At 47.2% G+C, this 19,624-nt stretch overlaps 1 protein-coding gene across 4 annotated transcripts; it reads left to right on the forward strand.

Moving 5' to 3' along the window:
• The first annotated feature begins 6,700 nt into the window (after positions 1-6,700).
• On the forward strand, positions 6,701-19,624 carry PPIL6 (peptidylprolyl isomerase like 6). Of its 4 annotated transcripts, none has more exons than XM_075046825.1 (9): positions 6,701-6,912; positions 8,396-8,491; positions 8,948-9,136; positions 10,063-10,125; positions 10,273-10,420; positions 11,772-11,828; positions 14,393-14,528; positions 15,972-16,113; positions 19,261-19,624. In XM_075046825.1, the coding sequence occupies exons 1-8, from the start codon at positions 6,826-6,828 to the stop codon at positions 16,081-16,083; spliced, it is 888 nt and encodes a 295-aa protein (XP_074902926.1). In that variant the 5' UTR covers positions 6,701-6,825; the 3' UTR covers positions 16,084-16,113; positions 19,261-19,624. The 4 variants fall into 4 exon arrangements, with proteins under 4 accessions (XP_074902926.1, XP_074902924.1, XP_074902925.1 ...); XM_075046823.1 differs by lacking the exon at positions 19,261-19,624 and adding an exon at positions 17,809-19,252; XM_075046824.1 differs by lacking the exon at positions 19,261-19,624 and adding an exon at positions 18,240-19,252.

A 19,624-nucleotide genomic window follows, 5' to 3' on the forward strand; every position in this document is an offset into this window, starting at 1 on the left:
CTTGTTACACCACCTATGAAAATCTTACTGATTAATTGTATAAGTTTAAGCTTACAATAAATATTCTGGCAGTTTCATCCTAACAACTTGGGATTTTATCTAAAATACTGTAATGTGCAGCCATAATACTGTCTAGTCATAAATTTACAGGAGCTTGCACTGAGATTCTTCTTGCCGTGTATTTATGAATCCTGAAATGCTTAAAAGCTGGTTACAAGCTAAATTCTAAGACTACCAGTGAAGTAACTGTTAAATACTTTCCTCTTCTTTTGAACTTTGATTTGTTCATTATGAAGTTATCCTTGCAGGATTAAGTACAACGGTAGTTATGCATGAGCCACTATCACACAGTGATTGCTCAATGCTTTCCCTATAAACTAAAAAAAAAGTGAAGTTTTGTGTTTGAAATTTTCTTACGTTTTTCTACAAATTACCAGTGAAGAAATGAGCTGCTGTGAATAGCACAGCAGTGACTAATCTTGCGCCCCGCATTGCTTAAGCTGTCAGCCCACATTGTAGCTTGCGCTTGAGAAGCTCGTGTGGGTTCTCATACCACAAATGTTGCTTTTTTGACACCATTTGCTTCCTTTCTAGAGAATGCATTTCTATGAAAGATGAAAATAAATCCTTCTTCTGTGTGTGCATTTTTTAAGGCTGCAACTGCAGCCTAGGATTGCTTTGAGTTTGAAAGGAAACCCCTTCAGCTTTGCTTTTTAGTTCAGCTGCCACCAAGAACTATTTAGCAAAAAACCGCATCCCTTAAAAACTATGTTTCAAAGCAGCTCTCTAAATAGCTTTACTTCTTAGCCAGTAAACACCTTAACTTCTCATTTTCTCACATAGACTAATCTTAATAAATCCATCTCACTGCTTACTATGTTAAAATGAGATTAAGATTTTAGACATAAATGCAGGACAATAAGATGACTACAGAAGGGTCCATTTTTGTGAGCACTTAACACCATTGTGTGTTTCTTCTTCATTTGTAAGTTACCCCATGTAGTTGAACTCTAAAAGGATTTTGCTATTCTTTTTTCAATTGCAAGCTTATGAAATTTTGGCTTTTCCTGAAGATTTTGGCTGATTCTCCAGGTGAAAGTTGAAACAAATCCTTGAGGGGTAGAGCAAACAGGCTGTGTTAAGCGTGTGTTTGCCTATTGTGTGTACACTTACTCTGCTTCCCAATTATATTCATGGTTTAGCCGTAAGTAGCATTTCTTGACCTCGGCACTGAAGTTCTGTGCCGAGACGCTGGCAGTGTGGATTAGTCCAGTGGGCCTTCCAGTCTAACATCTCGTTTTTGATAGGTGTCTACCAGAATATTTATTTCCTATGAGCTGTTAAAGCAAATTCTGCCAGGAGGAGAAGCTTCATCCTAGCATGTGTTACTTGGCAAGGTTGGGGGTTTTTGTAATACTTGTTTTATGCTCTCTTTTCTGCTCAGAGGGGCTAAAAAAAGCACCGCTAGGGGTTTTACAGCAATAATCTCCTAGTGTCTAAGTGGAAGAGGAGATGACTGCTTCACTGTGAACTCTTTTCAAACTGAATGCTTATTCACAGGTTAAGTTAGGGGTGTTGAGCCTGGCGTCGATCTTGCCAGCTGTTCAGGAAGGAGTTCTGCTTGCATCTCTTTCTTTGTAAACCGCTTGTTTTACTGTCTTAGCTGGTTAGTCATCACGATCAAATTCATGGTTGGTGTTTGCTAAGACCTACCCTAGTGTGCTGGGATTTTTTTATTTTTTTTTTTCCCCCACTTCACCTTAAATGAAAGCTAGCATGGGATTCGTTCCTAGTCATTGGCCCAGTGCCCACCTGAACGTAGCAACCTGGTTCGTGTTCCGTCTCCCCACGTCTTCCGTCTCCGCAGCAGACTGTCTCGCTGACTGTGTGAGGAGAAGCCGAGTCCCAGCTGGGAGCAGCTGGGAGGAGACTGGTTTGCCAAGCAGGTGTGCCCCGGAGCTTCCTGGAGACGCTTATCTTCCCGTGGTCAGAAGTCCGTCTCTGCAGGCTTCTTGCCAATCCTGCTGCTATCGCACGTTCTCTTTGGGAGCGGAGAAGGAACAGGTAGTGCCATACTCTCCGTAGCTGTGATTTCAGGGCCTCTTTTATCTCTTCGTTAGAGGCATTAAAGAGTCTGCTTCTTGCAGACCTGCAGTCCTGTGAGCTGTGACGCTCCTATATACTCCATCCCTTTTCAGATCCTCCATAAAACATGGTGAACAATAAATGGTGCTCTACAACAGAGGGACTACTGTTCATCTTCTGGCCCAAGCAAGTCTTCGGAATGGAAGAACCACCCAGGCATATTCTAGGTGAACCAGCTGTCCTGGTTTAAGCCCAGCCAGCAGCCAGGCACCACACAGCCGCTCGCTCCATCCCACTCCCCTCCCGGTGGGACGGGGAGGAGAATCGGGGAAAAAAGTAAAACTCGTGGGTTGAGGTAAGAACAGTTCAGTAAAATAAAATGTAATACTAACAATAAAGTAGAATAATGATAATTGTAATGAAAAGGAATATAATAAAATAAAAAATAAAACCCAAGAAAAGACATGCAATGCACAATGCAATTTCTCACCACCCACTGGCCGATGCCTGAGCAGCAATCCACCCCTCCCGGCCAACTCCCCCCAGTTTATATAGGGAGCATGACGTTCTATGGTATGGAATATCCCTTTGGCTAGTTCAGGTCAGCGGTCCTGGCCATGCTCCTTCCCAGCTCCTTGTGTACCTGCTCGCTGGCAGAGCATGGGAAACTGAAAAATCCTTAACTTAGGATAGGTGCTATTATTTAGCAACAACTAAAACATCAGTGTGTTATCAACATGATTCTCACACTAAATCCAAAACACACTGTAGCAGCTACTAAGAAGAAAATTAACTCTTTCCCAGCCAAAAGCAGGACACCAGCATCTCGCTGTACTATGCTTACTTCTCATTTCTGGCTAGTGTTTTCATCCTACCTAATTGAAAGTATGTTTGGAATAGCAGGTTGCAGAGTTTTGCTTTAGTTAGCAGCTCCCTACCCTGTCCTGCAAGTTTTTCTAACGACTGCAGCTGTATCCCACTGTCTGTGCCTTCCTGAAGGGGACCGATTCTTACGTGTTCATGGGTCTTCTCTTCAAGCCACGGGGTCCTCCTTGCCCTCGAAGGCAGCGTGCCTCGTGGCTGTTACAGCAGTCACCTGGAGAACTTCAGGTTGTTGCGGACAGCCCTGTTAGTATATTGTCATCTTCAAAATCGGCTTATCCCTTTGGCTTTGCTTTGAATTTCTTGATAAGGTGGTGTCAGTTGCTGCCTTCTCCCTGGAAGACTAAGCTTAAAGAGGTCTTCCTTCTTTCTGGAGCTGCATCTGTCCTTCGTTCTCTGGCAGCAGGAAGACCTTTTCTGAAGTCTCTCATGTTCTCTTTGAGTGGTGGGTGATCTAACAGCTGCATTTTCCCTGCATAGCATCTCTCGGAAAGGACTCGTGGCAGCCCGAGGGCCTGGTGTGAACCAGCGGCGGTGGCCCCCCCACTAGTCATCGCAGCACGTTGTTGTGGTTCAGCAGTTTCGGCAGAGAAGCCGTGCAGTGTTTCCTCTCCAGGTATCTGCTGCGAAGTTATTTGGCGTTTGCGTCTCCAACAAGCACAGCGTTATTCTGTATGCAGCTTTCAGCGGGACGACGCTGTAGTCGTTCGACTGACCCTTCAGCACACTGATGCTGCGTGACCCCTAGCAGTTCTCCTGCCAGAGTACCTTCAGGTGCGGGATCGCTCTCGAATATTTTCTTTTTTTTTTTTTTTTCTTAATCCATTCTGCTTTTCTGTTCTCTTTCTCAGTCTCTTTCAGATGCTATCTTGGACTGAAAGGAACTGAAATGGCCGCAGCCGCAGCAGGTGGGGAGGTTTGGAGCGAGGAGGCCTTCTGAGAATCACGCAGAAGCAAAATTCTCGGGTCTCGTGTCAGGGCACGTGTGCACATTTCAAAGGACTTCACGTTTCCAAGAACACTTGCTGCACGGCCTTTGAGAGGGTTTCAGTGTCATGGTTTAAATGTGCTGTACAACTTCTTGCGCTTTCCATACTTTTCTTCACGGTAGTCGTCGCTGTCTCCAAACCGAATGCAGCACGGCGCGTCCGCCACAGCTGGCAGAGCCCAGCGGGACCGGCAAACTCCCGTCTAACTCCTAACACCAGCAAAACATCTGTGTTCATCTAAGAAATACGAATAAGCTTGCAGAACAGCATCATCATCTGGTCATAAACAGGTAGCAGAAAGAGGCTGAAATGAATAATAATCATCCAGCTTAAGATTTTGACATATATATAATCATGATGATTGGCAACCTGTTGAATAGATTTTAACGTACCAGAATTGCAACATGATGTGAAAAGAAGGGGAGAAATAAAAGCCGGAATGGATAGAGGCAGCAAGTAATCCATGGCTCTGGGCTTGCTCTTGTTTTTTAAAAAAGCCCATCATAACTTTGCAGAAAACAGTCCTGTACAGCTAGTGATATTACTAGCTTGTTGGCTGATAATGTTACGCTTGTTTGGCTAATTGTTGCTTTTCTTATTGACTTAGACTTATAGTTAATTCCCTTTCTTGCCCACAATGGCAGTAAGAATTTCCATGCTAGAAATTATCAGTAAAAAAAACCCAGCTAAAGTTTTTGTTTGTTTTTTTTAAAGAAAAAGGAGTAACAGGAGCCAGTCATATGTATGTGCAGAACTAAATTTCAGGAGCAGGGTTTATGTGTAAATTTAAGCACATTTACAAAACGCAGACATCAATCTTTTTTTGAAAATAATATGCAGTGGATTGCTCTGGTTTTAATACTTTTGTAGTACAAAAAGGAGGAAAGAGACATTTTTTAAAAGGCCAGATAAACTTCAGTTGTATTAATCTGTATCAGGCTAAAAATACGGATGTAGAGAAAAATAGATAGCGAAGAGAGTATTTTCTGAAGCATTACTGATTTTGTGTTTGACTCCGGGTATGCTGCTTCTCTTCCTGAATTTATATAAGGCTGCTCTAGACTCTTTTTTGGCAATAGCAGAAGCCATATGGTCCGGCTACTAAAATTAGGTTCTGCAGGGGCTCTGGCAGCTCGGGGGGAGGAAGGAAAGGGCTTTCCTTTGCATCGCTCAGTCACAGCCTGTACACAACGTAGCTGCGGTCGCACGCGCTGTTTGCTGCGGTTTGCTACCGTCACGCCTCGGCTCGTCTGCTGCCATCCAGTATCTGCGTGTAAATTAAAACTGCCTTGTCTACCATAGGACTTTAATATGTCCCGTTGTCCAAATTGTCCAATATCCCTCAGTTTTCTGCATTTTTTCAGCGGGACAACTTCATAATATGAAATGATAACTTCTTGCACACGGGTCTTTCAGGCAAGGGAGCAGCTGTGGTGGCTAAACTTTCTGAATCTGATCATCTTCACCGTCTCTGGTACTGTGAGGATGGAGCTCTTAAAATCCAACGTTGCTGCAAATCCCAACAAAATAGTTAGAAAAGTGTTGCCCTAATGAATCACTTTTAAGAAAATCTCACTGAGCCACACACGGACCAGAGGAACTTCAGGGCTACATGGGGGAGCCCTCTGCAACCTGTGATTTTTCTCAGTTTGAATTTTTTATGGGCCCGGGTAGTTGAGAAACTTCTAGCTAAGAGGCTATAGGCTTTCTGGTTCTGACTCTGTGGTTACGTACAAATTTAGCACTTTGTAAAGCCATTTGGATATACAATTGAAAAAGAAGAAGAGTGCACATTGTTATTAAGATGAGAAATTAATACAGTTTTTATTGTATTTAACGTATGTTTGTTGTGCAGAACATATTTTCTGCGTGAAAATCACAACTGTCTCATCTGCAATAGGATTTTGACACGTCAAAGACGTGTTTTTCCCAGGGATGTGGCGATTGTTCCATTGCTCCACCACGTCACGAAAAGTTACGCCAATTTTTGGCACGACACACAGTTCAGTTCTGTCGCTTCTAACACCGGTGTCTCCTAAAATTCACCCTCCTCAGAGACGAAAAGTGACCTGACCCAGGCGTGCCGACAGAAGCCCGTGCCGAACCTACAGCTGTCCCACAAAACTGCTTGTGCGCGTGCTGCGTTCGCCGAAAGGGCACGAAACCGCCGCGATGGCACAAATCTTCGCTGCGGGAGCCGTGACCTCTCCGGAACCGCTCCGTCCCTGCCCCGCACCGCTCTGCCCAGGCTGCCGGCGGGAACGATGTCTCGGCAGCGCCCGGTGAATCCAGCCCTGGGTAGGAGTTTCCGCATCAAAAAGACGCACGCTTTACACGGGGTGTAATTAAGCTGTAAATCTCGTTGCCACGGGATTTTGCTGGTCCGGATTTTTACATTTGTCTGAAAAGCAAAGAAATTCACGTGAAAAAGAGCCACCAAGGGGAATTAAACACAAAGGTACCGGGAAATCCATGAGCAGAGGCTGGGAGCGTAATGGGGAAGCGCTGCTCTCGTGTTTGCTTATCCTTACCGCTTTTTTGCTGCGCATCTGCTATTAGCCACCGTTAGCAACAGGATATTCATCATTTCTTTTAAATGAACCCGTACTGACGGCATCCCTCGTGAGCTCGGGAAAGAGCTGGCTTGAGTCCTCTGCTCCGCCGCATGCTTTCTGTGTAACCTCATTTTCCTTCCTTCAGGGAAAACCAGGAATCGGAGCGTTTCCCACACTCTGACAGGGTTGAAACTGCTTGGGAAGCGCTTAGAAATGCGGGGGTTTTGTTTTGTGTGTGTGTGTGTGTTGGTGTCCGGCGTTGCCGTGGAGCCGGGCTCTGTTGACGGACTCGGACTGGCGGTGGCCGGGGAGCCATGGGCCCGCGGTGGGTGCCGGTGGCTCTGACGGTGGTGGGAATGCTCCGGGATCCGGCTTTCCACGTGGCCAAGTGCACGGCGGAGGTAAACCCCGGGCTTCGACCCCAGCGCCGGGTTGGGAGCCGCGGGGAGCGGCGTGGGCTGGAAGTAAATAAGCAGAAGAATGCTTGCGCGCGGCGGAGGCTCTTGGAAAGAAAATATTCCGAATTTTGGGTTTCCGCTCTTCTTCGGTGCTGCCGGGTGCAGGCACCGAGGCTTTATGGGGTGCTGCTGGGGGCAGGGGGTCTCTGTTGCAGCATCCTCGTTCCTGCATCCCCAGGAAATTTTGCAGCTGTGCAATGCTGTATAAGGTGTTATGCACATCGCAGCTCTGCCCGACTCGCTCGGCAGCTTCTGGCAAGTCCTTAATGCAGCTCTGCCGGTGCAAATGAGAAAGCAAAAAGCTGCAAACCTCACGGGGTTTCGCAGCCTTTTCGTGAGAAGCTCGGCTGTGCGGCAGATGCGCAGCACACAGCCTGCTGCGGGGTGCACAGTGCTGACCTTTATGCCCTCCCTGCCTGTAAAAGTTTATCTGCCAGGCTTGTTCCCCAGCGTTATTTACAGCTGACGAAGCTCTGCAATCTATCAGCAGCCCTAAGGACAAGCCAAGCTGATAGCTGCAGGGGATGTGTGCTTCTTGGCTTTTTTCCCTTTTTTTTTTTTCCTTTTTTTTTTCCTTTTTTTTCTTTTTTTTTCTTTTTTTTCCTTTTTTCCTTTTTTCCTTTTTTTTCTTTTTTCTTTTTTCCTTTTTTCCCTTTTTTCCTTTTCTTCCTTTTTTTCTTTTTTTTCCTTTTTTTCCCCTTTTTTTTCCTTTTTTTTTTCCTTTTTTTTTTTTTTTTTTTCCAGCCACTATCCCAACGACAGCAACAGGGACCATGAGCTGAATAGAAAGTCACTTTGCTTTATTCTTTTTAAAGCCAGCTCGGCTGGCTTTGAGCCACAGCTTGTGGCACTTGCCACAGCCCACATGGAGATAAGGCTAAATTGATGGACAGGAATGTCCCATATCTAAATAGCGGTGTGCTCCTGAGGCAACAGTACAAGCAACAGGGTCTGGAAACATCCACCTTGCAGCCGTCACCGAGCCACTCGCTCGCCCCAAAGCCCTGGGTCCAATCTCCTGGGACAGTAGAGGACTGTGCCCCCCCCCCGTGCATGCAAGAATGCGTGCAAAAAATGCAGTTGATGATGCTCAGCAACGTCTTTGAATATCTCACCGCTTACGTCCACCTCACGTGGGGGGCGGGGGGCTACCAGTATAATTCAGTAATATTTGTGAAGCAGCCTTTCCTAGAAAAACAAGACGCCCGCTACATCCGCAAACAGGGATTTAGAGCAATTTGCGTGTACTTCTGCAAGTGTCGGGAATTAGGCCAGAGGCGTGAGGGGTGCAGAGCAATAACTGGATTAGAACGTGGCTTAGGTTGTAGTTCATGAGTGAAATACAAGCCGTGGTAGGGTAAAGTGTGGGAGGGTATTAAACTGCTTGTAAACAAATTTTTTTTTTTTCCTCACCTTGAAAATACAGGCTCTGAAGCTGAAATTTCCAAGGAAGTTTGCAGATCCTGTAATACAGCCGTTAGCGGAATTTGCATGGCGTGAATATTTACAGGAGAAAAAGAAGGTAACTCTTGCGTCCTGAGGTTGTTTCAGACACGAGTCCTCTCCCTGGGGCTGCAGCCCTCCTCCCAGCTCCGAGCCACCCCCAGATTTCGCGAGGGAGCTTTTCCACCCCAATTTATTGAACGTTCTGAGACCCTCAAGGCAGGATGGGGCTCTCCAGGCGCTTTTCCTGCTTCAGTCTGAGCTGCCCCAAAGTGACACCCAGATGACTCTTGTCACGATAACGTCCCGTAGCAGCAGGATCCAGACCTTCAGGGTACGTCCCTGCGTGCGACGTCAGCACCCCTCACCGAAAGCTGCTGCCCGGTCCCTTCCAGTTGGCGGGATTTGTGGTTTTTAAAGTAGGAAAGGCATCAAAATACCACAGGCCACCGTGCCTGCGGTGGATATTACTGCCTGCTGCTTCACTAAGTGTGTAATTAATCCCTGGAGGCTTTGTCGTCCCTCTGTAACGCAGGAACTGAGAGGTGAGGTGTGGGCTTATGCCTCCTCGGTGATGTGCTTCGTCGACGGCCAGCTGCTGGGGGACGAGAAGGAGCTGCTCGAGCGGTCTTACCACGAGTGGGGCTATCGCGACTTCAAGCCCGAGGCACTTTACCGAGCGATCGCTGAGGATTTCTACGTCAAACATCTGAAAAACAGCCAGGCAAGTGGCAGTGTTTTACCCGAAGGTACGAGGTAAGTGGCTGGCGAGGTTGTCGGATGAGAGGGCAGGTACCACCAGGAGGGAGGAGAGCGAGCCCGGCCGTGGCAGTTTCTCGGTTTCTGCCCCGTGACGGTGGGGTCGGGGCTGGAGGGGCTGATGGGGAGCAGCCCCCGCTGAGGACGGCAGAGCCTCCGTGCCTCTGGGCAGCCAGGAAGGGGCAAACGCTAGCCCTGATGCCCAACTCGTATTAACCGCTACAGGGCTGGACAGTCTGACCAAAGCGCCTTGCTGACCATCCTGCGAATGCGCGGCTCTGAAATCCCAAACCGCCCAGCCCTTAGCTACCAAAATTCCTGGACGCCCTTGTTCTTGGGTACCAAAAGCCCAACTGCCAAACCTCTCCTTTCCCAGCCAAAACCCCCTGAAATGCCGTGGTGTCGTGAGGTGCGACGCTGCCAGCGCTGACACGGGATTGAGAGCAGAGGAAAGTAAAATGTCATACCAAAATGAATACTGCAGAAGATGCAGCATCGATTGCACGCGGATTTGAGGCTGCCTGGGAAGAGTGAGAAATGTCCGTGTTGGTGGGATGGCCGCTATTCCTGCGGATTCATTTATTCCTGCCTGTATTTTATGGGCTGCGATAGGCATGTAAATAAATGCGAGATGAAGAAGCGGGCCCTGCCCAGTAGTTTGCTTTTAACACACTGTTGGGATTATTTCTGCCCAGAATGAAGTGAAACATCCTCTGCTTTTTTGTTTATTTAAAAAAAAATAGTAGGAACGCTGTTGTGCATTGACAATCCCACGGACATTTTCTGAGACCATTCACGCCAGGCAGCTGGACCCTGGCCTGGGTGAGGAAGCGAGTGCAGCCCAGAGAGCTGGCCTTTCCCTCACTGCGGTTGTTTTTCTGCTCTAAACAGCACGTGTTCGTGTACCTGGAGATAGCCGTTGAGGAACAGCCCGTCGGGAGGCTGCTGTTTGAGGTACGTTGCAGAGGAGAAAAGCAAAAGCGAGGAACAAGCACAGCCAGCGCGCTGGTTTCACCTGCTGAAGGAGGGGGGACGGAAATCCGGCCAGTGGACATCAGCTAGGAATTTCACACATTTTTTTTCCTCTTCTCACTTTTGCAGCTCTTTTCAGACGCGTGTCCCAGGACCTGTGAGAATTTCCGTGCCCTGTGCGCCGGAGGAGCAAAGTCTCCCCGCGACGGCCGAGAGCTCACCTACAAAAACTCCCTTTTTCATCGCCTTGTGAAAAACGGGTGGATCCAAGGAGGAGGTGAGTTTCCAGGTGTCCTGAGTAAATCCAAGTTCCAGCAGAAGTGAGGGTGGGATGATCTGCATGAATAATAGCCTTCATCCACGGAGACAGAGCTGAACTGCATGACAAAGCTAATCTCTGCAGGACAAGCTCTTAATTAATATATATATATAAAAAACAGAAAACATTTTCTCTTTTAGCCATCTCACTTTCTAAACATAGGAAAAGTTTAGATAATTTGTTGTTTTGATTATCCAAGAGTTTTTCAAAAGAATTTAGGAAACTAATTGAAAACATTAAAACTCTTTTCCATGACATTCTTTGGTAAGTGATTAGGAAACTAATTGGAAACATGAAAAAACTAAGGATATCCATAGGAAAACATATTACTTGTTTTATAGAGTGATTACCTTAGGGAGGCATTTAGCCAAGTGTCAGAACCCTTGCAAACGTGGGGGTGAGTTGTCTGAACGCCAGTTCAGTGCCTGGAGTGTGGCACCAAGGAGAACGGCACCAGGAACGATGGGTCACGCAGTTTGCCCGACTGACATCCGCAGGGAAGTCAAGGTAGTTGAGTGTATCAGAAGGTATTTCCTTCATTACTCCCTTTTGGCCTATCATACATCTTACCTACCTGTACTTCCTAGCTGTGTTTGCCTTGCTCCAACTGTGAGTGAGTAAATACATTTCAAGTTTATACTTTGAAGATACACCACCTACTTTTCATGAATAACTATGCAGATGCCTATGTAGTTCATAAAAGCAACCTAAAATTACAAGCTTGCTACTGTAGAGGACTGACCATAACCTGATAGTGTAAGACAATGTGTAACTAAAGTAACAAAACCAGACTTCTTTTTAAAAAAAAATAAATTTAAAAATAGATGCATAAGGTTGCTTTAGTGCCTCACTCATCAGAAATCTGGTTCAACAGGAATTTCGGTCTTATCAAATCTCTATTCTTAGACAAGTTAGTGGTCTTAACTCACCATAATAGCACCATAATAGCTGCATTTTCACCCTTCCTTCTTCTAACCCTGCTCCCCCTGCCAGCCGTCCTTCTCCAGGACGTCCCCTCCTCGGCTGGGCGCTGCCACTGCAGGAGCTCTCCCAGCAGGAGATGCTGGACCTTCTCAGAGGGGCAGCCATCAATGCACCCCACGAAGTAGTTCTCCATAGAGAGACCATCTCTTGGGATGGAAGCAAAGGTCTGTTAACATTTTCGTAGTATAACAGGAAGATGGACGCAGTCGTTCCCTCAGGCTGATGCGCAACCCACGTCTGACCTCGGCAGAGCCGCTCGCCGACAACTCCCGATAACGCCTGTGATAAACCTGGTCTCTGATGGTTACTTTTATCTACCCTGCAGACATCACAACTGGAAAGGGAGATGGAGGAGAGTCAATTTACGGCCCCACCTTTGAAGGTATGTTTCCTCAGCTATCTCACTGCGAAAACGGCAAGTTTCCACAAAAATCGAGTTGTTTACCTGATCTTATTCACAAAATAACCTGGGAATCTTTTCGTTTCCCTAAAGCAAAAGGGTTTGCTTTTCAGTCAGAATCGTTATCCGCTTGTATTAGCATGAGCAGACTGCTTTAGCGAGGTCACGTTTTGATCCGTAACCTTGTCCCCCTCCTCTGGTGTCCCCTGCCCGGGGCTCAGCTCCCCCAGCCCCTTCTCCCTGCCTCAGCGAGGGCTGGTGGTCGCCCGCTGCCTACAAACGGCAAATACTCGCCTCGTGGGTGGGACCTTAGAAATGCAGAAGTGGATTAGCTACAGATCTCCAGGCACCTGATACCACTTGTTTAAATGCGTTTAAAGCAATGGAAGTAAGTCGGCTTGAACTCTAGATTTCCTGGACCTCGGGCAGCTTTTCAGGCTTGGGCACACCGCAGGCATCGCTGCCAGCAGCTACGTGACTCTGCGGATGAAAGGGGAGTTACTTCTCAGTCTCACATAAAACCATGAAAGTCAAGAAATGACAAACATAAGCTAAGTTTAACAAAAAATGTTCCCCCATACGGGTATAAAGTAATAAAATGTAAAAAAAAAGAACATTGTAACGTGCGATATTTAAGAAAAACAACCCATATAATTGACACAGACGTTTGGGATCTTCTGTTTAGATTTAACGCTACCCACAAAGAAGTTTTATGACAGCTAAAGCACTTTTGAAAGTGATTTATGCTCCCTTAACATAAAAGCTTTCCCACTGCCAATGGCGCAAACGATGTGACATTTGAGCAGGCTGGGCAGCAGCCAACAGTGAGATCAGAAATGCCAAGCGTAGCTGAAAACTTTCTTTCCCAAGAGGCTGAAGAGCCCACTCGTGAGGAGAAGCCGCTCTCACCTCCAAGGCCCCGGGACGGACGGACCAAATCCCGGCCGGAGGCGGGTCGCTAGCCCGCTCTGCCCGGCCAAGTCGCAGCGCTGGCGGGCAGGGAAGCTGCGGGAGGTGGAAGCCCGGCGTGCGGGATTTAAGGGGGTGAACGCTACGGGCTGCCTAGAGTGGGCAGGACAGGGCAAAAATCACTTCCTTGACGCTGGAGCTCCTGAAATAGCAGCAAGCCTAGACTCTCGGGACGCACGCATCTCAGAAAGAACAGGAGCTGGTATCGGGAAAAAATAGGACTGGCTGTTAAATTGTTTGCAAGGCGGATGTCACCGAGGATTTAAAAGCTTGTGAATCCTCTTTTTCCAGCAATGCTACTCACTGGATTTGTGCTAGTGCACCTCTCGCACCCTTCGTGCTTTCTCTTCGGGTAGGAATCGCCTGTGGAAGAAAACGAGTTTGAGCGTGCGTGGGCACCTCTGCATACAGGAGCACGACGGCCCCACGCGCGCTGCCCGGCTGCCGCACGGAGCCCCAGCCCAGCTCCATCCTCCTCCTCCAGGCAGAGCTTGTGCTTTCCCTGTGCCACCCGGGAAAGAAGCTGCCATGTCACGTGGGAAGGGGACAATGCATCAAAAATAGCTTAAGTGATTTTACGGTGGATTTAATTTGGAATCTGTCAACCTTGAAAGTGTCCCTGGAAGAGTTTTATTACCCATACTGCACATATTCCACGTGTTGATGTACTGAAGGAGAGGATTGCTAATTCTTCCCCTCCCCCTTTTTAATTAAAAGTTGCTTTTCATCCTTGAGAAAGGTGTTCCCTTGGGTATGCCTTTCTATTTTAAGGCTTAGATTGCTTTCCCAGTACTTCCCGCAAAACTGTTTTACACTGAGGGCAGAGGACAAATATCTTCGATATCTGAAAAGGGTGAGAGATGCCTCTGTCAGCCAGCAATGTTCTGGGAGACTCCGTGCTTGGCACGCATCTGGGCGCCGCAGCGCTTGCTGAAATTAATGGGACGCAACCGCATTTTACTGTAATGAGCTGAAAGGACTGAGGTAATTACAGAGAATCACTCAGGCTGGAGCGTCATGTCATTGGACAAAGCATCCTGCTCCAAAATTAGTCTGCTGAAGTCATTTTGCAAACCGCAAGGCAGTGGTCAGGGAGTAGCTGTTCAGTTAAAATTTAATTACCATTTTTATGAATCAGTTTCTGAGAAAGGCACTCAAACAGGGTAAAAAGAATTTAAAAAAAAATCAGAGAACAATAAAATCTAAATATTTCTAGTTTCCTTCAAGCTTGTTGAGAGCTCGATGGGGCTCTTGACAGCTCAGTGTGATCAGACCAGAGGCGGGTGACGGAGGAGGTCAGGATCAGTGGACCCCCTGCTCCCCACCTCGTAGCCGGGCTCCCTCCACGGAGAAGAAGGAATCAAGTCCTTGCCATCATCCCCCAACCCCAACCACACCTAACGCCTATCCTTCCCCAGTCATCCCTCTTGAGGGTCAACGAGACCTTTGGGGGAAAAGGAGAAGGGAAAGGGAGAGCGGGGAAGAAGGAAAGGGGAGCTTGCGGGAGCTGGCAAAAGGGAATAGGAGCAAAGGGAGCAACACAACTGCGGCCTTTCATCCCCAAACTCTTTCCCTAGATGAAAGCTTCTCCATCCGTCACAAGGGAAGAGGGGTCCTTGGGATGGCCAACAAGGGCCGCCACAGCAACGCCTCGCAGTTCTACATCACCCTCCAGCCAGCTCCCTACCTGGACAAAAAATACGTGGCTTTCGGGTAAGTACGCACAAGCTCGCTGCCGCTGCGCGGGAGCTCGCCCTGGCCCCGCGGGACGTTGCTGCCCGGGAGGAAGCATCCATGAAATCCCTTGGGCAGCTGCAACGCGGATGGATGCCTCTGGCCAGGGCGAGGATGGACAAATCAAATTTGCAGCACCTGATGATACCCATCCCTCCCTTTCTCTGCCCTGGCCTGGCTTGCTCAAGCTGGAAAACCCTATGGCAAAGCTGCCGGGGCCTCTCCAGGACGAAGGCTACAAATTGATGGCCGCATAGCTTGGTGTCAGCTGAAGGTGGGCCCCGAGGGACAGGGGGGTGTTAAGCGAAGCCTCCGGGCCTCCCGAGCTGGAAGAAATTATTTTAGCGAATGCACGCTGGGAGTTTGTTCTCACTAAGTTAACGTATGGGGCCGACCCTGTTAAGATGGTTAGATTTTCAGGAATATAATAAGGGAGATTATTGCTCTGAGCTGTTTGCTTGCTGTAAGAGAATGAAATACGTACGTATTACCACACAGCAAGTGCAGTTTCCACGTAACCGCATCATGGAGAAAGACAGCACGTTTAAAGGAAGCGAAAAGCACAACCATTTAACCTACAGAGAACAAACCAAAAGCAATTGCTGGCTGGATATACTTATAGCCAGCAGCGTTCACCTCGAGTTTCAGCCTTGACACCGGCTCTGTATAATCTGAGAGGTGCAGGGTCCTTGATCTTACAGCCAGAGACTCTTAAATCTGGGTGGGGGTTTAATCCCGAGGGAGCAAAAAGCAGCCACAGCATATGACGAGGACAGCCGGGCACTTTCCAGCTCTGGTCTCTCCGTCCTTCTGACGTCCCTGCTTGGGCAAGGGCCACCTGCAGTGTCCTCCCCGCTTGGTACCGCCGGGATGGGGTGGGATATGGTGTGAAGCTTTCCCGAGCACTGCTGGCATCCATCGCCGTGCCGGCGCCTGCAGGAGGCACAGCTCATGCTCCCATAGCGTGGGAGCAGGACAGGCTGAAAATCGTAACGATTGCAAAGTGTTGGGCTGTTTTCAGGATTCAGGTTGGCGTTGTGAGCGAAGGGAACGAAAGATATTTCTCAGGGTGTCACTTCTAAGGCTGTCACTTCTGACAGCGTGTCTCTCGACTTCTTTCTCCTCAAAAGTAACGGCCATTTGTAGCTGGGGCACGCGGTACAAAGTTTTTTCTTTTAATAAATGTAGCTGTATAAAGCCGTAGTATTTTCACCTCTCCTAAAACGCCAGCTAGAGGCTACTTAATCAAGAACTGATGGCATTTGCAACCTCATTGAGAATAACAACTTTTTAAAGAGCAGAGCGGGTGCAGCCTGTCAGTAGGAAAGCGGCGCCTGGGTTTATTACAGCCCCGCACAAGCCAGAGGCCGCAGAGGTGGCTCTGGACGGAGACGGATCCTATGTGTCCTTCTCCTCCCGTAGGCAACTGATCGAGGGCACGGATGTCCTCCAGAGTCTGGAAGTCGTACCTACCTATAACGAAAGGCCTACGGTAGCCTGCAAGATAATCAACTGTGGGACTTTTGAGCCATGATCGCCGGCTGGTTTTCCTGCCTGCTGTAAGGTAGAGCGCTATTTTCCACTCGGCTTTTTACAGACCTTGATGGCTTTTACTTAAGGCAAAAATAAAAGCGCTACTGGCACGTGTGAATAGCTTGGAAACGTTCTTCTGGCTTAAAAAAATTGTTCATAAGCTGTTAAAAAGCACTTTTACAGGAGTATAGAAAAAGACTTGTGAACGTATCTCAGTGCCAGTCTATAGTTTATGGGAAATGGTGTCAATACGATCATCTAGAGACAAGCAGATATGGCAGAATGCACATATGGCTAAAGCACAGGTGGACGGATGGATACACACCTGTAGGGATAAAGCTAACTGTTCCTGGCTAAATTCTGCCTCGACCACAACCTCCACAGCACCATTGCCCTGCCAGGTTTGCCCCACGAAGCTCAGATACCAGATGTAGTCTGCATATGGTAACTCAGACATCTCAGAGGGAAGGAGGAAAAAATATGTTTGGAGGACTGCAGCCTCTCTGAATGCCCCACATTTGATCCTGCACTGACTACTGTAAACTAAAAGTTATGCCCTAGAAATCAGGCTGGGCTGCATCAGGCTAAAACCAGGAAATGCTAGAGCAGGCGTAAGCTTTAAGTAATTCTTTTTGGCAGGTGGTCTCAAATAACAAAAATGTGACTTTTGCCACTAAAACAGAGAAAAATATTGTTTTTAAATTTAGTGCAAACCAGGAAATTTTAAGGTTACGTGTGGATGCAAATATATAACACACAATGACAGCTAGCATCAGTGATTTTTTTACATGCAAGGTCTCTCTGACGTACGGTGCAGAGCTTGGGTATGGATGGCTTCAGCAGAGGCTAGCAGGTAAGCCCGAAAAGAAAAGAAGATGTGTGGAAGATCAAAATGCAGCCTGGAAAGAGAGGCCATAACCAAGTGCACTGGAAGTTCAAAGGAAAGAGCATTGGTTCGTTGGGCTTGGATGCAGATCCAGGGCTAAAGCAGCCCTGCTGTGCCAGGGCTGGACGGACACCCCCGTGTACAGCCTCTATTTCCAGCGCTGCCAAGAGCTCTGTGCTGAGCGACCTTTGCTCCTCGGCTCACCGCATGAGCCGCTAAACCCCACAAAACAGCATCGCTGTAAGGTGGGAAAGGCTGAATTAGACAAGTATTAGGAAAGACCTAATTTTGTCCGAGCTTAAGCCCACAGATTTAATGAGAAGTAATGATCTTAAGTTTATTTGCTAAATGGGAATGAATTTAACAAATCAGCAAATGTTTAACTGAATGCCTGAAGCGGGCATAGACCTGGAGTGATCTCCACATGCTGTGAGCGAGTATAGAGATCGTCTTAATTTTAGCAAGGGAATTTAGGTTTTTCTTTACTTATGGTAAAAACCAAAAAGATTCTTTAACCTAAAATACCTTTACGTATCTGTAGCTAGCTAAGGAGCCTTTAACACATTTTATCCTTCTATTTTCTAAAGCATTCTGCAATCTATACATAGACAACTATATAGGAAGTCTTCTGTAAGAACATTTCAAATCAATTGAACTGCCTAGAGAGCAATTATTTTCACTTCACAGTTCTGGGTCAAAGATGAAAATACAGTGCTGTATTTTCTTCATAAAATAACACATTTCCTGACAAACACTTTTCATAAGCTATAGACCAGGTAAATGCTAAAAGACCAGTTAATTGATTTTATTATTTGCTGTTGGCTTGTTCACTCATGGCAGTTCTGCTCTGTAGCATGGCTGCACCCCAGTGTCCCCACGAGGGACCGAGCCAGAGCACAGCATGTGCTTCGAGTCCAAACGACCTGGTCTGAGCAGCAGTGAGAACACAGAAACTCACGCTCTGGCAATGGGCAGCGTTCAGGATCCCTCAGGGCAGACAAATGCCTGATCAAGTATCAGAAAGCTGATCCTGTGCCAAAAGTCACAGACCTGGGAACACGTATGATGGCTGGATGTACGACATACAGGGTGTTGTACGCTCGGGATCTAGGAGAGCCACGCAGGGTCACTGGGCAGGGGACAACTGGCTGAAGTTACACCAGATGGAAAACGTTATAATGAGGAGAGTACAATCAGGAAATATTTTGAATTTCGGGCATAATGATCTTTCAGGCAAGCCACAATTACTGTATTTGCATTGGTCACGACAGGACACTCTGCCAGAAAAAATGTGGTAAATTCTTTCATCCGGTATTAAGGAGGTCACCTAAAAGAAAGAGTGTGCCTTTCAACCCTGAGTCCCCAGTGCCTGCAAGCTGGATATGCTTAAGGAGCCCACGGCGATGAACAATGAAACAGGCAAGGAAGAATCGTCTTAACCTCAATCTAAAATGATGTTTTGTGCCATATTTTCTACTGTAACTTACATCTCCGATCAAGTCACTAGGAATGCATTGCCTCCTCTGAGAGAGCCAGACCAGAGAAGTGATGTGTGCAAGCATCCAGAGGACACGCAAATCCAGAAATGAGCCACGGCGTCTCCAAAAAGCTGGGAAATTCAGGGGCGGTCTGCAGAAGACTTCCATTGCCAGCTGCTGGTTTTGGAGAAGTTCCCTTCCCAGCAACCATATAAAAAAACCTCCCTTCTATAAAGGGCAGATGGCAGCAACCTGCGTCCTGAGAAAACTATTATCTTACTGGATTACACAGTGGTTTATTTATGTAATGTGTCACTGCTGTAAGAAAAATTGGTATCTTCCAAGTTTTGCTTTATTAGTTTTGTGCTGATCTTCTTACTCCAGCAAAACACTCTCTCAGAAACTGCTCTAAATGAAAAGTGATGAAAGAAGCCCTCAGGCTACATAAAAAGTTATTTTCTTCATACAGGCGTATGTGTTAACACTGCAAGGACAGTGTGCTAATAAACCATGGACAGTAGGCTCCAATCACTACCCCTTACTAATTCAAGTACTGATCAGACGAAAGTTGGAGGATGAAGTCATTAACTACAATGTAGTTCACCTAACCTGAGGCCAGAGGGTTTCTGAATCTGACCCAGGAGGGCTGCTAAGGACAATAAATTGGAAGTGTGGCTCCTCAGCTATGTAGGTGCTCCACACTGATCTGGGGAAGCCCTGGGATTGCTGAAGTATACGTTCATTTTAATGCATCAGGTGGGTCTTAGACAACATATTTCGTCTTCCTACAGACCAGCCTCACTTTCCTTTTTAGACTGTGATGGCTACAGCTCTCTGCTGTTGTCCTTCACATACTGATTGCTTGGGATACACTTAACGACACCACTGTTGACCCCCAGCCATAAGTCAGAGACAAAGGAGTTCCTGCCACCAATTCCAGGGAGAAAAAAGGTACTCCAAAGGGCTGGTTTTGAAAGAACTTTACTGAAAATATCAACTATGCAGCATATCAAATGGATCGGAATGATGTGATACAGCTATTGCACGAAGCAAGCGGGTAAGTGGAATGATTTTACAAACATAATAGAAAGAATCTTGATACTGTAATTCTGATAAGGTTTAGGGTGTTAAGAAGCAGTAATGGGTGGCCAGCTCAACAGAGCTCAATCGTGCCCGTA

Source organism: Buteo buteo, chromosome 15, assembly GCF_964188355.1.
Source record: "Buteo buteo chromosome 15, bButBut1.hap1.1, whole genome shotgun sequence".
NCBI lineage: Eukaryota > Metazoa > Chordata > Aves > Accipitriformes > Accipitridae > Buteo > Buteo buteo.